At 48.2% G+C, this 18,100-nt stretch overlaps 1 protein-coding gene across 4 annotated transcripts in view; it reads right to left on the bottom strand.

The window, feature by feature from the left end:
• The window catches only part of CNST (consortin, connexin sorting protein), a 108,591-nt gene that overhangs the window by 50,967 nt on the left and 39,524 nt on the right, over window positions 1-18,100 (bottom strand). For all 4 annotated transcript variants that reach the window (XM_045011578.1, XM_045011579.1, XM_045011582.1 and 1 more), the window contains one exon: window positions 3,329-3,534. In XM_045011578.1, the coding sequence (XP_044867513.1) occupies window positions 3,329-3,534 (206 nt within the window). The remainder of the gene's footprint in view (window positions 1-3,328; window positions 3,535-18,100) is intronic.

The following is an 18,100-nucleotide window of genomic DNA, read 5'->3' as shown; positions in this document are numbered from 1 at the left end:
TTATATTAGGGCAATAAAATATTCTCTGTCTTATTCTCTATCCCTTTTTTAATGATTCCCAACGTCCTATTTGCTTTTTTGACTGCTGCTGCACACGGCATGGACGTCTTCAGAGAACTATCCATGATAACTCCAAGATCTCTTTCCCAATTAGTTGTAGCTAAATTAGCCCCCATCATATTGTATGTATAGTTGGGGTTATTTTTTCCAATGTGCATTACTTTACATTTATCCACATTACATTTCATTTGCCATTTTGTTGCCCAATCACTTAGTTTTGTGAGGCCTTTTTGAAGTTCTTCACAGTCTGCTTTGGTCTTAACTATCTTGAGCACTTTAGTATCATGTGCAAACTTTGCCACCTCACTGTTTACCCCTTTCTCCAGATCATTTATAAATAAGTTGAAAAGGATTGGTCCTAGGACGGACCCTTGGGGAACACCACTAGTTACATTTTCAGAATGGAGAGGGGTACCATTTATTCTACCCTTGCACCCTGTCTTTTAACCAGTTCTCAATCCATGAAAGGATCTTCCCTCTTATCCCATGACAACTTAATTTACGTAAGAGCCTTTGGTGAGGGACCTTGTCAAAGGCTTTCTGAAAACCTAAGTACACTATGTCCACATGTTTGTTGACCCCTTCAAAGAACTCTAATAGATTAGTACGACATTATTTCCCTTTACAGAAACCATGTTGACTTTTGCCCAACAATTTATGTTCTTCTATGTGTCTGACAATTCTATTCTTTACTATTGTTTCAACTAATTTGGCCAGTACTGACATTAGACTGTAATTGCTGAGCTCACCTCTAGAGCCCTTTTTAAAAATTGGCATCACATTAGCTATCTTCCTGTCAAGTAGCTGATTTAAAGGACAAGTTACAAACCATAGTTAATAGTTCTGCAATTTCACATTTGAGCTCTTCCAGAACTCTTGGGTGAATGCCATCTGGTCCCGGTGACTTGTTACTGTTCAGTTTATCAATTAATTCCAAAACCTCCTCTAATGACACTTCAATCTGTGACAATTCCTCAGATCTGTCACCTACAAAGCATGGCTCAAGTTTGGGAATCTCCACAACATCCTCAGCCGTGAAGACTGAAGCAAAGAATTCATTTAGTTTCTCCGCAATTACTTTATCATCTTTAAGTGCTCCTTTATCTCGATCGTCCAGGGGCCCCACTGGTTGTTTAGCAGGCTTCCTGCTTCTGATGTACTTAAAAACATTTTGTTATTACCTTTTCAGTTTTTGGCTAGCTGTTCTTCAAACTCCTTTTGGGCTTTTATTACATTTTTACACTTAATTTGGCAGTGTTTATGCGCCTTTCTATTTATCTCACTAGGATCTGACTTCCACTTTTTAAAAGATGCCTTTTTATCTCTCACTGCTTCTTTTACATCAGTGGCCCCCAACCTTTTCCATGGGGTGGGCGCCAGACAACTAGCCACCAAAGACCATGGCCGCCGGACAAGCAGCCGCCGAAATGCCACCGTGAAGCGGCAACGTCAAGAGGCGTCGCCGCCGAAATTCGGTGGGATTTCGGCGGTAGTGCTTCTTGACGTTCCCACTCCTTGGCAGCATTTCGGCAGCTGCTTGTCCAATGGCCAGTAGGCAGGTGCACATGGATGCCCCAGCAGGCGCCATGGCGCCCACAGGCACCGTGTTGGGGACCCTTGTTTTACATGGTAGAAATAAACAGCTGAACATTAATTCTCACTTATTTTTCAAATCCACAGCCATACATCTTACAACACTGCCTATTCTCTTGGCCTGATGTAGAGCTAAGATAGTGATTGCACTATGACAGGTTACACGGAAGAAGAATCATCAGCACATATTAATGGGATAAAAACCACCTTCAGCTGAGTAAGAGTGATCCTTACCATCCATACATTAAGTTAATGCTGGAAACAAAAGTCTGCAATAAGAGTATTTCCAAAATGCTATTTAGAGAACCAATCTATTATTACTTATACCAATGTCTACAAACTTTATGTGATTTTAAAGGGATTTGTCCCCCCTAAACTGTATGTATTCAACTCTGGGATAGGGTTGCCAACTTTCTAATTCCACAAAACCGAAACCTTTGCCCTGCCCCCGATCCCACCCCTTCTCCAAGGCCCTGCCCCCTCTCACTCCATCCCCACTTCCCTCTGTCGCTCTCTCTCCCCCACCCTCAACTCACTTTCACCAGGCTGGGACAGAGGCTTGGGGTGCAGGAAAGGGTGAGGGCTCCAGCTAGGAGTGCGGGCTCTGGGGTGGGGCCAGAAATGAGGGGTTCAGGGCTGGGGTCAAGGGGAGGGTTCCAGCTGGGAGTTCCAGTGGGGCCAGGGATGAGGGAGAGAGTTCGGGTGAGGGAGGGAGCTCAGGACTAGGGCAGGGGATTAGGGTACAGGAGGACGTGTGGGGTGCAGGCTCCAGGAGGCAACTCAGGACTGCGGCAGGGTGTTGCGGGAGTGAGGGCGGGGGTGAAGGGTGCAGACTCTGGGAGGGAGTTAGGGTGCGGAAGAGGGTTCCAACCTGGGGCAAGGGGTTGGGATGCAGGAAGGGGTGTGGAGTCTGGGAGGGAGTTAGGGTGCAGGAGGGGGTTCCGACCTGGGGCTGGGGTTCAAGGTGTGGGCTCTAGCCAGGCACTGCTGGTCAGAAGCGCAGCGGGGCTAAGACAGGCTCCCTACTTGCCCTGGCTCTGTGCGGCTCCTGGAAGCGGCCAGAATGTCCAGCTCCTAGGCGGAGGAGCCAGGGGGCTCTGTGTACTGCCCAGGCCCGCAGACACCGCCCCTGCAGTTCCCAGCCAACGGGAGCTGCAGAGCCAGTGCTCGGGGCGGGGGAAATGCGCAGAACCCCCGTGGCTGCCCCTGCACCTAGGAGCCGGCCATGCCAGCCACTTCTGGGAGCTGCACGGAGCCAGGGCAGGCAGGGAACCTGCCTTTCCCCACTGCGCTGTAAACCAGACTTTTAGTGGCCCGATCAGCAGTGCCTTTTCAACAGGGTGTTTTGGTTGAAAACTAGATGTCTGGCAACCCTACTCTGGGACCACATCCATAAAAAAGGGCGTGGTTTAACATATCTATACTAGGATTATAACACAAGGCAATCTGCAGTTTTAACATGTACTAGATAGTCAAGGAAAACCTCCCCCTTAGGGTTTTCTTTAACTACATAACACATCTTAAAACTACAAATTGACTTGTCTACAGTAGGACTTTAGTATGTTACCTAAAACATGTTCAAGTATTTTTTTTTCTAGCGAGGACAAGTTCTAGGACAAAAAAAAATAGTATAAAAATATAATCACATGTAAAAACATGCTGATACATGGGATACCTGATGGAGACACAGAGGGAGTATCCTCGAGTCCATCTGCTCAAATTCTTCTCGAAGCATGGAAAAAAGGGACTGCAAAGTCTGTTTTTGTTGCTTTTGCTGATAGTTCACATTTGTCTCATCAGCATCTTCATCATGAACTGAGTCCGTAGCTTTAAGGAGAGCATTCTCTTTCCTGAGTGCTGTTGTGTCCACTGAAGGAACTCCTTTAAATGGAAACAAATACCTAGATTAGGATGCAAGTATTACTAGGAAACTGAAAACAAAGCTGCCGGTCTCGTTAAAGTCAGGTGTAACAGATGGACTGACACTGATGCAGGACTCTATCTGAAAAACACTAACACATTTCATGCATTTTTTATAGCTATAACTAAAGAGGTGCTGTGGTCCAGTTCGGAAAAATACTGAACCAGTTAAAACTGTTCTGCATAATTCAGAAAGAGATTATTGACTTGGGTGACTTCATATAATGAAGGCTGTGACAATTTCTATAGTAATCCTGATTTTGACCCCTTTGAACATTTTCTAAAACTTCCTTTTGAAATGTATTAGGTGTGGCCTTGGGCCAAAGAGGCACTTGTGTTGCTGGAAGTTTGAGATTAATTAATTTTGGACACATGGCACTTACAAGACTTCTAACTTTTTGGTGGGCTCATAACTCAAAAATGGCTTAGTTTAAAAACTTCAAAGTTGTTTTCAACATTAGCCTTCATAAACAACAGGACTACTTTTACTATGGCTGATGGCATTTCTCCCCGTCCTCGTTTTAAAGGGCCCCTTCTGTAACGCCGGGACCTATGTGAAGGACTCTGCAGATGCGACTTCCCTGAGAGGTTTTGAGGAAGTTAAGAGCAATATGTAATTGCAGAGCTTATAAATTCAGTTTGATAAATAGCTATGATTATTTAAGCACTAAGAAGTTATTCACAGTACATAAACAGCATTTATGAACTCTGCAGGTGCAGATGGCAGGACTTGTCAGAGAGACAGATACACTTCCCTCTCACAAATTCCACCAGCACTGCATTTCACTTATGTTCAATTCCCTGCTAAACTAGGAAGGAAACAGAGCAGAGATCTCCTGTTCCCTATTTTAATATCTCACCTCATCATTCACTGGAGCTGGGTGCCTTTATGTTCCCCAGAAATCTTTGGGAATTTGGTATTCAGCAAGCTCAATTGTACATTTTTAATAGCTAAAAACTTTGTTTTATGGCCCATTCGTTGAAATAAATTATATAAATAAATAAATAAGCCAGGTGCAAATTTGAGTGTAGATTAAGCTTTAGCAAGGCAACCAATTCCTCAGATATCCTAGCCACGTTCTAAGTTTGAGTTCTGCAATTTTTGAGCTATTAAGTCTCTCTTTATAAATGGAAAGATTACTTTTTCCTTCATCAAAAACTCATACAGCTAAAGAGATTTTCCTGAAACTTTCCAAATTAACAAAACAACCATGAGACTAAGAATGGAAAGTTTCAGCCTAAAAGAATAAAATTCAGTTACTGTACTATGTCTATTATTTTCTTTTGGCAAGTACAAAACAGTGGCTCATCCAGTAAAGGGAGACACTCTTTGCTTGCATATCCTGCCTTTGGGGAAGGATGGCAACAGAAATGGAAATTTACACATTTTTTCTCAGAAAGGATGAGATGATTCAAAATAAAAAGGGATTACAGATGGTGCTACAGCAGTTACTTACATATGCACAGCTAGTGCCATAAGTAATACCTTCGAAGCTCAGTTCCAAGTGGACAAATGTCCAAATATAAAGGGAGAAAATTATCATTTGCATGTTAAAACCTAGCAAAGGGGTAAAGGGCTGAATGGGCTTGGAGACTAAGGTGCCATTCACCTCTCAAATTCATGAGCACATGGAAGGCTTTGGCTTTTTTAGTACTGGCATTTAAGAAAAAAAACATCTGAGGTGTTTTCAAAAATTTTTAAGCCAAGACTCAAGAAGTATTCCTCATCTACGATATAAACTTGAATATATTGATTCATGGCTGGAATGTGCTTCATAAACTCTGGTCATGGTTGTTTAACATTCAGAAACCTCTAAAACTGTCTGAAAGTCAGTTTGTGTGACTTTATGGCCTTCCCTACTTTAAAACTGCAAGACTGAGCACCAGACATTTGGTGGCTGTGCTCCAAGCTGTCACCAGTTCTTTAATTGTTGTGCTTTGATCCTGGTTCCTTCTAAATCTGTGAAACTGGCATTTTGCAGGCCCTCCTTGCATTCTCTGCATGTGGAACCACATAATGGTGGTTCAGGGATAGAGTGTAGAGTTCAAGAAGTGCCATCTACATGTTCCCACAAGGACCCCTCTTTTCCACTTAACACTTGCTACACCTTCCTCCCTGCCTAAGTTACTCAAGACAGGAATACTAATAATCTCTATAAGTGTATACGTATATGGGGCCTACTGCCAGCCAAAATATGAGGGTAACTTAACACTGCTTCTCCAGTACAAATTTGTGCCTGTGCTTTTCAACTATTAATTCATGCCTGTTTTCAGCCAAATTTGGGCCAAACATTTTTACTGAGGGATACGTTAGAGATGGCAGGGGCGGCTCTAGGATTTCCGCCGCCCCAAGCAGGGCGGCACGCCGCGGGGGGCATTCTGCTGGTCGCCGGTCCCGCGGCTCCGGTGGACCTCCTGCAGACATGCCTGCGGGAAGTCCACCGGAGCCGCGGCCCCTCCGCAGACATGCCTGTGGGAGGTCCACTGGAGCCGCCTGCCGCCCTCCCGTGGGACGCTGCCCCAAGCGCGCGCTTGGCACGCTGGGGTCTGGAGCCGGCCCTGGAGATGGAACCAACACTGTTTCAAAAGAAGAGTTTTCTGTTCAGAACTTTGTCATGTGATCATTAACTATGTTTTCTCCTGTTTCTGAATACTGCTTTCAACTTCAGCAAAACCTTTAACTCCCAAAGAAATGTCATACTTCAGACTGCACTTCTTAATTACATATTCTCTAGTTAACGGCGATCTATAAAGCACAACATGAGCTCCGAGTAAACCATACTCTGCAATTGCTGTCATGGAAAAATGTCATTTTAATGAAACCACTGTGGCATCCTTGTTATTAAATTCATTTAGAAAGTGTTTCAGATCCGCAAGCAGCCATACTGTGACCCACCTTTGACCAAATTCTACCCTTCAAGGTGCTCCACTGTAATTCTGAAGTAATTCAATTAAAGTCAGTGGAGTTACTTCTGATTTACACAAGTGTAACTGAAGGCAGAATCAGTGCCTTTTTTACCAGTATAAGCTAGAGCCTTTATCTGTGGCTGTAGCATTTCATTGTGTATGTGGTGTAGGGAGGTTGCCTGGGTTCCCCTTTTTACTTTTCTCTCCCCACTTCAGAAGTGCTCCCCTTGCTCTCCTGCCCCCAACCTAGGAAGACCAAATATAACTTCCTCTGCAGTCTATTAATATCACCATGTCCAAAGAGTTCATTCACAAGTTCTCCTTATTCTCTGAGGCTGAACTTTCCAGAGTTCTAAACTGTTGTTACTTCTGGTGCAAGGAACAAAGCTTAATTCTAAATTGCATTTCCATTTGTGACACTGCAACACATCACTAGTGAATGGTAGCAATGGCCCATATTACAGGCCTTTCAGCACAAAAACAAATTCATTATAACTAAGTGAAATGTACTTTTTAAACATTTTTTTACATTTTTAAATTAAATGTAAAAATGAACAGCAATCCAATCCCTAAATGGACAGACAATAAGGTTCTGATTCTACAACCAATTTATACTGAATAAGCCTGATGAAATTAATGGGTCTCAGACTTAATGAAAATATACATTCTGATCTCTGGTCCCGAGGCAGCTAAAACTTCAAAAATATGGCTCTCTCAATTCTGAGGCTGTGGTTTCATGCTCTGAACTAAATTTAAATAAAATATTGTTGCTGCTGAAATTGTCTGGAGGAATTTCTCTGCATTCTGCTTTTTCTCTTTAGGATATTGTGCCTGGGACTTATTTGTATTCTCTTCTTTTCAGTGTGCCTGACACTTGTTTGATAATAAGTTTTGTTTTGTTCTTGCTTTAGTATATAATATAAAATGCCCCTGCCACCACCTGTCTGAGAATGCGAGTCAGAGCTGCCACTATGAAATATTTATTTTGAATACCTAAATACTATTCTGGATAATGTCCATCTGTTTTAATATAGATTTGATTATATTGAACAGCACTAGTCTACTCCTCCACTAGTGCTTCCAGTTGCTGGTGTTGAGAGCATACTGTGACTCTGTCCATGTTTTGTTTCCTGGTCCTCACTCAATACCTGGGTAATGTGGTCTAGAAAATTGTCAATTTGTTTATTGTTATAATGGGCTGATGCTTTTTTTTTCTTTTTAAATCAGAAGACCATTGTTTAGATTCAAAGTATTCAAATCACACTAATAGTGGTGGTTTTAGCTTGGTGATTCTGGCACCCATATTTTCAATGGCATCTTCAAACATATCTAGATAAATATATGGAGATATACTTATCTCATAGAACTAGAAGGGACCCTGAAAGGTCATTGAGTCCAGCCCCTGCCTTCACTAGCAGGACCAAGTATTGATTTTTGCCCCAGATCCCTAAATGGCCCCCTCAAGGATTGAACTCACAACCCTGGGTTTAGCAAGCCAATGTTCAAATCACTGAGCTATGCCTCCCCCCCCCAGATAGATCTGACTTCTCTGCAGCTTTACTTTTAAAGACCCAGATGTCTTTACTCCATCAATTTGCCATCACAAAAGATAAACTTGGTCCTTATGCATGAAAACTTATCTTTCACTACAGTGGTGATCAAGTTCATCAAGACACACAATGTGCTCATCTTCATCTCCCCAAGAATGCCTTTAACTGCAGCTGTGTCAGTCCCTGACTCAGTTTCTGCCATATGTTTCAACTAAGTTGTATTCAAATGATGACCAGTGCCTTCAGTGCTCTGGTTTGATTAGAACGCAGTGTTCATGATGGATACCTCCCCAAATAGTTCAGTTACAGGAAACAGCTTGCCGTTGCTGTCATCTTTTGGGACTTCCCTGGTAAATATTGAAAATGTATTTCAAAATAAATTCAAACTTATTAAAGATATGGATATTTTTTGAGGTTCATGATGGCAAGCTCAAAGTTGTAGTTGGCGCGGCACACCACACTAACAGGAAGAGTGTCTTGTCTAAACTTGGCCTGCGCACCATTTGAACAGCTCCTATTCACAGCTGCACCATCTAAATTCAGGCCAAATAGATTTGATTTGTATTTTTTTTTCTTCCCAAGCTGAAGGAGAAATAGCTTGATCAGTTTTTACAGTGTATGTGTAGAATTTAGTTTGAAAAAAATATGAACAAGAGGATGTATTTACTGTATAATTTATCAAATGCTGCCATGAGTATGAACTGCACCTAGCTCTATTATCTCAAGTGTATCATACAATGTCATTTTACAACATTTGGTTACAATTGTACCAGGGTTGATCTTTTGAAGATGCTACAAAATAACTCCATAAGGATAATTCTAGAGTTCTTCATTTGTAAATTTATGTTCCACTAGACCTCACTTTTAAGCAGCTGACACCTCATGAATCACCGTCGCTATTGCACTGAAATTATGGAGGCTCATCAAATGCAATCTGACTATTAATACTATTAATACTGACTAAACAAGGGGCATAACTGGGGTGAAAAGTAAATTAAAATTTCAATTTTTGGTTTTCATTTTTCATAATCTAAGGTGTTATCCGTAAAAGACAAGAATTTTGTTTTCAAGCCTCTGATTTTTAAACCTGACAATGTTTATAATCCTTTGTGGAGTTTTGCCACTTTTGCAGCTAAACAGCTCATTCATCCTTATAGTGGCATTTAATGCCTCTATAGGTCTTTCAGCGAATTTGGTACATTTAAGCTTTCTCTACAAAGCGTTCGCTGTTTTTGCCTGTTAACGTTGCTATTTTATTATGAATATCCTGTTTTACTGCTAATTATTATGTATATCCTGGGTTTTGGAGTCATTTTGTAATAGCTGACTGCATACAGCCTTTAAAGAGAATATGAACGAAAGGGCCAATTTTGCTCCATTGTAGTCAGTGGATGTTTTTCACTCTGTGGGTCTATCAAGAGCAAGTGAGACTTGTGAAAGCAGAAGATGATCTTCTTGGGGACTGGCCCATGCCTACACACTAATCCTAAAAAGAATTGAGAATGGCTGTAAACTTTAACTGCCTTCTGGACAAAAGGAAAAAGCTATAAGCTTCACCACAGTTTTCGCATAACGATTTTACTATAATAAATATTATTAATATCAATAGAGAAATAGAAAAATAAAACCCTCTTTCAGTGTAGAGAGGAGAGCACTGAAGAGTGAGACTATGTTTAGTTTACCTGCTGGAATAATATAATTTTGTAAGGCACTCAGTACTACAGCAATGAGTCCGGGAGAAAAGCCTAGATCATACGCTTTTTTACCTGGTGGCCTTTCTTTATGGCAAAATGCAAGGGGAGGCCCCAAACAATAGGGGGGGGAAGGAATTTTTTTCTGGTATAATAGGAGGCCACTGCATAGAACTACTGGGCTAGATAGACTAAACAGGCAGAATTCAAGCAGAGCCAGATCAGGCCGTAAGTGAATGCCATTTTCCTTTTTCTGCAGTACAAAGGGCTCCCTTATAATTGTTTCCTTAATTCAACCCATTACTTCTTTATTTACTTTGTTCAAACTTTGTCCTGCCTTTTAACCTACATTCTGATGATTTATTTCTTGGACAACCACTAGAGCTGTGTGAGGTATGTTTATGCGACACAGAGTCACTCTGTGGAAAACAATCTCAAAGCAAGGGGACTAACAGGTCAAGTGGGGAAAAATTAGTATCTGTTCTTTCCAGTTCAAATCTAGGCTGCTGACTGAAATTAAATGAACTGCACTCATTCTGCTCCCTGGAATCAGAGCAAGTTTAGGGTCGAATAACCTCACAGGAAAATGAAACCCCCATGTATTTAACTTTATATGACCAAGAGTGAAAAAAAATTAGTAAGATTAACGTACTGTGGGAAAGTAGTTGTTATATGCAGAGGTACAGCCATTTAGAAAAAGAAGCAAGTGCTCCCCTGGTTTAGCAACGGTCTCCCTGACTCAATGCAATCATGCCAAAGAAACACACTCACATCTGGCTTCTCCCTAGAAAGATCTCACGGAACACCCCAGCACAACAGAGCTATTATTTCAATCATATGTACATTGCTGATTATTGAAACAAATGTCGTGAACTTGTACCAATTGTAGGACTTTGTGTCCTGGGCTCCCAAAAACACATCGGATGTGCCTATGACATGGCTTAGAACTCTCAAAAAAACTCTTCAGGATCCTGCACGTTCACACAAATCAAACGGCAGGGCTCTAGTACTATTCTCATTCACAATCTAGTAAGCTTTCTAGAGGAAGAATGACTTAATTAAATTGACTCAGATTTCTCTAGAGGTCTGATGCAGAGTATTCAAATGGTCACATGACTCTTCCAAATTATTAGTTTCAGTGTATCTTTCTAGTATTTTAAAAACACTAGATTTCACTTGACACATCTGACCTCCACAAATACATCATCTCTCTTACACTCCGTTTTTGGTGCATGCTGCTGCTGCTGCTATGTTATATATTCAGTAGTTTCCTCTCTCCTTACAGCTCCTTTCAAAAATCGTTTCAGACTATGAAGACTACCTAAATTATCCAAGTTAACTCTAGAACTTACTGACTTACTTGAAATATCAATAAAAATCATCTGTATTGTTTGCAAACAGATTGTTAAAATTTTTGTCTTAATACAGTATCTACGTGTTAGATTTAGTTGTTCATACTATAGTTGATAAAATATTTTACAGATACCTTTATCAGTATAAATGTCCAATGTAAATAAATAGCTAACATAATACAAAAGACGGTTACTCACCGTAGTAACTGTTGTTCTTCGAGATGTGTTGCTCCTATCCATTCCAGTCAGGTGTGCGCGCCGCGCGTGCACGGCATCTCGGAACTTTTTTACCCTAGCAACTCCGGCGGGCCGGCTGGGCGCCCCCTGGGCGCTATGGCGCTGAATATATACCCCAGCCGGCCCGTCCGCTCCTCAGTTCCTTCTTGCCGGCTACTCCGACAGTGGGGAAGGAGGGCGGGTCTGGAATGGATAGGAGCAACACATCTCGAAGAACAACAGTTACTACGGTGAGTAACCGTCTTTTCTTCTTCGAGTGATTGCTCCTATGCATTCCAGTCAGGTGATTCCCAAGCCTTACCTAGGCGGTGGGGTCGGAGTGAGACGTGGCAGAGTGTAATACCGCAGAGCCGAAGGCTGCGTCGTCTCGAGACTGTTGCACCAACGCGTAGTGGGAGGCGAAGGTGTGGACCGAAGACCAGGTGGCCGCTCGACAGATGTCCTGGATCGGAACGTGTGCCAGGAAGGCAGCCGACGAGGCGTGCGCCCTCGTCGAGTGGGCGGTGAGGCGGCATGGCGGTACGCGAGCAAGCTCGTAGCAGGTCCGGATACACGCAGTGACCCAGGAGGAAATCCGCTGGGAGGATATCGGCTCGCCTTTCATGCGGTCAGCAACCGCTACGAACAGCTGGGGCGAACGCCGGAAGGGCTTAGTCCGCTCGATGTAGAAAGCGAGCGCCCTGCGGACGTCGAGGGTATGCAGCTGTTGCTCCCGAGGCGAGGTATGCGGCTTCGGGAAGAACACCGTGAGGAAGATCTCCTGGTTGAGATGGAAAGCTGACACTACCTTCGGGAGGAAGGCCGGATGAGGGCGAAGCTGCACCTTGTCCCCATGGAAGACGGTGTATGGCGGGCTAACCGTCAGAGCGCGGAGCTCAGAAACTCGTCTCGCTGATGTAATGGCGACAAGGAAGGCCATCTTCCAAGAGAGGTAGAGCAGGGAGCACGTGGCTAAGGGCTCGAACGGAGGACCCATCAGCTTGGCCAGCACGAGGTTCAAATCCCATGTCGGGGTAGGACGCCGCACCGGCGGGCACAAGCGGTCCAGGCCTTTGAGGAAGCGGGAAACCATCTGGTTCGAGAAGATGGACCGACCTTCCACGGATGGACGAAAGGCGGACACTGCCGCCAGGTGAACTCTCAAGGAGGAGACCGCAAGACCTTGATCCTTAAGGTACCAGAGGTAGTCCAGGATGGTAGGGACCGGGACTACGAACGGATTGAGACCTCGTTGATAACACCAGAGTGCGAATCTTTTCCATTTCGCTAGGTAAGTGGAGCGAGTGGAAGGCTTCCTGCTCTCAAGCAGGACCTGCTGAACTGCTGCAGAACAGCCCCTCTCCGCGTGGGTCAACCACTCAGGTACCAAGCTGTGAGATGGAGGGACTGCAGGTTCGGATGGCGGAGTCTGCCGAAGTCCTGGGTGATGAAGTCCGGCCACAACGGAAGGGGGATGGGTTCCCGAACGGAGAGCTCGAGCAGCAGGGTGTACCAGTGCTGCCTCGGCCAGGCCGGCGCTACGAGTATGACGTGGGCTCTGTCCCTCCGAAGCTTCAGGAGCACTCGGTGCACGAGCGGGAACGGAGGGAAGACGTAGAGGAGGCGATCCGTCCAGGGGTAAAGGAAGGCGTCCGACAGGGAGCCTGGCGAGCGACCCTGGTATGAGCAAAACAGGTGGCACTTCCTGTTCTCCCTGGAGGCGAATAGGTCTACTTGGGGAAGTCCCCACCTCCGGAAGATTGTGTGGACGACATCTGGACGGAGGGACCACTCGTGGGAGAGGAACGACCTGCTGAGACGGTCGGCCAGCGTGTTCTGCACTCCCGGAAGAAAGGACGCTTCCAGGTGAATGGAGTGGGTCACGCAGAAGTCCCACAGGAGCATCGCCTCCTTGCAGAGGAGGGAGGATCGGGCTCCGCCCTGCTTGTTCACGTAGAACATTGCTGTTGTATTGTCCGTGAACACTGTTACACAGCGGCCTTGCAGGCGGGTGCAGAAGGTGCGACAGGCCAGACGGATCGCTCGCAGCTCGCGGACATTGATGTGCAGGGCGAGCTCCTGGGGCGACCACAGACCTTGGGAATGAAGATCGCCCAGGTGAGCTCCCCAACCGAGCGCTGAGGCATCCGTGGTCAGAGTGGCGGATGGGCGAGGAGGATGGAACGGGACTCCCGCACACACGACCTCCGGGTCGAGCCACCAGCGGAGGGACTCGAGGGTCGTCCTGGTGACCGTGACCACCATGTCGATGGGGTCTCGATGAGGCTGGTACACCGACGCGAGCCAAGACTGGAACGGGCGGAGGTGGAGCCGCGCGTACGCGGTGACATACGTGCACGAAGCCATGTGGCCCAGGAGGCGGAGGCAGGAGCGCACCGTCGTGGTCGGGAAGGTGACGAGGTCCCGGATGATGGAGACCATCGTCTGGTGTCGAGCGCGAGGGAGACAGGCCCTGGCCACCGTGGAGTCGAGGACCGCTCCGATGAACTCCACTCGCTGTGCCGGAATCAACGTGGACTTCTCGGCGTTGATGAGAAGACCGAGTCGCTGAAAGAGAGACAGGATTTCTGTCATCTGGTCCATCACGAGTTGTCGGGACTGAGCTCGAACCAACCAGTCGTCGAGATACGGGTAGACGTGTATCTGACAACGTCGGAGGGCTGCGGCCACTACCGCCATGCATTTGGTAAATACCCTCGGGGCGGTGGAGAGTCCGAACGGTAACACGGCGAACTGGTAGTGGGTGTTGTTGACCACAAACCCGAGGTAACGATGATGGGGAGGATAGATCGCGACATGGAAGTAGGCGTCCTTCATGTCGAGGGCGGCAAACCAATCTCCCGGATCCAGAAAGGGAATGATGGTCCCCAAGGTGACCATGCGAAACTTGGGCTTGAGCAGGTACTTGTTCAGCTCGCGAAGGTCCAGGATAAGACGTAGCCCCCCTTTCGCTTTGGGGATGAGAAAATAACGGGAATAGAATCCCCTGCCCCGCCTGTCTTGAGGCACTGCTTCTATGGCACCCACGCTCAACAGAGTCTGAACCTCTTGTAAGAGGACTTGCTCGTGAGAGGGCTCCCTGAAGAGGGACAGGGAGGGTGGGTGGGAAGGTGTGGGCGAAACAAATTGCAGGCGGTATCCCGACTGGACCGTTTGAAGCACCCAGTTGTCTGATGTTACTTGGGACCACGCCGAAAAGAAATGGGAAAGGCGGTTGTAAAATAACGGGGAAGGATCCGGTAGGGAGAGTGATGGGCCGTCCTCGAGCATCCCATCAAAAGGCCTGCTTGGCCCCCTGAGGGGCCTTGGACGAGGCCTGGCCCTGGTTACGCCGGTTGCCTGAAGGACGACGGCGATTTTGGGCCGGTCGCCGGCTATTGTATGGCCGATATCGCTGCTGATAGAAGGGCCGGGAGGGCTGCTGCCGGAAGGGCCTGCGCTGCGTCGCCGGCGTGTGCATCCCGAGAGTGCGGATTGCAATACGGCCGTCCTTCAGGGTCTGGATCCGAGAATCCGTCTTCTCGGAAAAAAGACCCTGTGTGTCAAAAGGCAGGTCCTGCAGTGTGTATTGGACCTCCGGCGGCAGGGTGGAGGACTGCAGCCAGGCGATGCGCCGCATCGTCACGCTGGAGGCCAAGGTCCGAGCTCTGGAGTCCGCAGCGTCGAGGGCGGCCGTGATGGAGGACCTAGATGATCTCCTTCCCTCGTCCAACATCGCCGCAAACTCTTGTCGGGAGGCTGTTGGCAGGAGCTCCGTAAATTTCGCCAGGGATGCCATAATGTCGAAGACGTACCTGGCGAGGAGGACCATCTGATTGGTGATCCGCATCTGCAGACCGCCAGCGGAATAGACCTTACGGCCTAGTAGGTCCATACGCCGCGCGTCCTTCGATTTGGGCGCAGGGGCAGGCTGGCCGTGCCTCTCCCTATCATTGACCGATTGGACGACCAACGAGTCCGGGGTCGGGTGAGCATATAGATACTCATAGCCCGTGGGAGGGACAGAGTATTTGCGTTCAACCCCACGGGCCGTAGGAGGGACGGACGCAGGCGTCTGCCATAGTGTGGTGGCATTCTTTTGAATTGTGCGCACGAATGGCAGTGCGACGCGCACTGGAACCTCTGCCCCAACGACATTCGTGATGGGGTCCTCGTCCTCCTGGACCTCCGCTATCGGTAGAGCCATAGCCGCCGCCACGCGGCGAAGTAGGTCCTGGTGCGCCTTCAAGTCTATGGGCGGAGGCTCCTTGGTCGACGCTCCGGCCACCGCTTCGTCAGGCGAGGACGAGGAGGATAAGCCCTGGATGACCGCCTCCGAAGATGGATCCGCTGCCTGCTCGTCAGGAGGGTCGGGCTGTGCGTGCCCCTGGGGTTCAGGCGGTATGGAACCCGCGCCTGGTGGCGAAGGGGCCGGTCGGCTGAGTGTCGCCTCCGGTACCCTGCGTTCGGACGCGAGGGCTCATACTAGGCCCAGGGAACCCAGAAGCCCCACGGCTGTGCCCCCTGAGGATGGCCCTGTGGGGTGGTCGGCAGGTGTCCGTAGCCCTCCGTCCCGGAAGCGACCGACGCGGGGCGGGATGGCCATGGAGGTGCCGAGGCGCTGGCGGAGTGCGCCGCCGAATAAGGCAGTCCGTGCCCGGATGTCAGCGAAGAGCGATGCTGTTCCGCTCGGTACCGGGATGGCGACCGGGAGCGACATCCGTCACGGTGCCGGGAGCTCGACCGGTGCCGGGAGCTCGACCTGGACTGAGACCTGCGGTGCTGGGAGCGCCCACGCGAGTCGCGGTGCCAGGAACGGTGTCGGGACTGAGACCTCCGCCGGTGCCGACGTGATGGCGACCTGGACCTCGTGCGACGCCGGGAGTACGACCGGTACCGCGATGACGAGCGGTACCGGGACTGCGACCGACGTTTCGACGGCGATCGGTACCGCGATGGCGAGCGGTGCCGAGATCGCGAGCGACGGGACGGAGATCTGCCATGGGACCGGGAACGTGACCGGGACCGGGTGTGCCGTCCATGTCGCCTGTCCAGAGAGGGCGGCCGGGTCATTCTGGCCAGCTTTCCCGCCGACACGACAGCCCGCACCGGCGGTGCCGGGGGCCGGAGGCTCGGTGCCTCTATGAGCTGAATCAGCTCACGCGCCTCAGAGAATGTCTCTGGCGTCGAAGGCAGCCGGGGCTCAACCACGGACGGTACCGGGCAGCGTGGCGGTGCTGGACTCGACGGGCCTTGCGGCACCGGAGTCAAAGGCCCGGTGCACAACTTGTGCACGGTCACCGCGGGGGCCGCAGGTGGCGCAACCGTTTTCGCCGAGTCCTCAGCGCGGGCCTGAGCAAGCGCCTTCGCCAGCTTATGTCTCTTCGAAGGCGAAAGCGAGCGGTGCCGGGACTTCGTAGCCGCTTTCTGAGGCTGTGGTGCCGCGGAGCCTGTGCGGCTCGGTGCCGCCAGTGCGCTCTGGACCGAGGAAGCTTGCGGTGCCGGCGCGGACGGTGCCGGAGGCTGGAGTGACGCTTCCATCAGGAGCTGCTTTAAGCGGATATCCCGCTCTTTTCGAGTTCGCAGTTTGAAGGTGGAACAGAGCGAACACTTATCTGTTCTATGTCCTTCGCCCAGGCAACGGAGGCAGGCGTCGTGCGGGTCTCCGACAGGCATAGGCCTCTGGCACGCTGCGCAGGGCTTAAAGCCCGGTGCCTTGGGCATGAGCCCGCACCGGGGAAGGCAAAGGGGGAAACCCCCCCCTTTTACCTTATCTAACACTAACTATCTAACTAACAAACTGTAAAAACTAATCACTAAACTAACTATGTACAAACAAGAAGCTAGAGCTAGGGTTGTGGAGGACAGAGAGCACTCCACAGTTCCAACTGGCCGTCACGGGCGGTGAGGAACTGAGGAGCGGACGGGCCGGCTCGGGTATATATTCAGCGCCATAGCGGCGCCACTCCAGGGGGCGCCCAGCCGGCCCGCCGGAGTTGCTAGGGTAAAAAAGTTCCGAGATGCCGTGCACGCGCGGCGCGCACACCTGACTGGAATGCATAGGAGCAATCACTCGAAGAAGAATGAAGAATTTCTATCTTGTGAAATAACAATTACGGCTGTTGCTACAGCCAGATCTTATTTTTATGACATTAAAAACTGAGATGAAGCTCATCTAGAGGATTTAGTTTAAGAGGAATATTTTGCTTTACAAGTGGATTGCTAGAAGATTGCATGTTACCACCTGAGTCTTTAAGGATCAATTTAAATCTGGTCCTAGTTAGAAAACACTAGGAATCATTACCATCTCATCACCTGCAGCTGTGATTTGACTCCCCACATCCACCATGATAGTCACTCTCTTGGTCTGATCTTGACCCAGATTTGTGCTCTTGCTTGCCTAATTCCCTTTCAGAGAACCATCTCATTTCCTTCAGTACTGCATTTCCCCCACTTGTCCTCCACCCTCTCATGATCTTTTTATGACCTCTAAGCCATCAGCCTCTCAAACTTCTCTCATGTCCGCAACTCCTACATCTTCACTTGCTACCTTCACCTTAATCAACTTCAGGGCCTCTACTCATAACCTCCCAGCGCTGGCTCACTCCTTGCATTCACTTCCGTTATTCCCACTCTACCCCTGAATGCATCTAAAGGAAGTCCATGAACCACACAGAATTTCTCACGACACATTTCTTCTCATGCCCTGCAGTCTTCCTTGCTAAACCACTCCACTCCACTTATTTGATTAAGTCTTGCTCCTTTCCTCACCTCTTCTTCTGCACCTTTGACTTTTTCTCCTTAAAATCCT

The sequence above is a fragment of the Mauremys mutica genome, chromosome 3, assembly GCF_020497125.1.
Source record: "Mauremys mutica isolate MM-2020 ecotype Southern chromosome 3, ASM2049712v1, whole genome shotgun sequence".
Taxonomy (NCBI): Eukaryota; Metazoa; Chordata; order Testudines; family Geoemydidae; genus Mauremys; species Mauremys mutica.
Note: the sequence above shows the minus strand (reverse complement) of the source record. Positions and strands in the feature narration are given on the sequence as shown.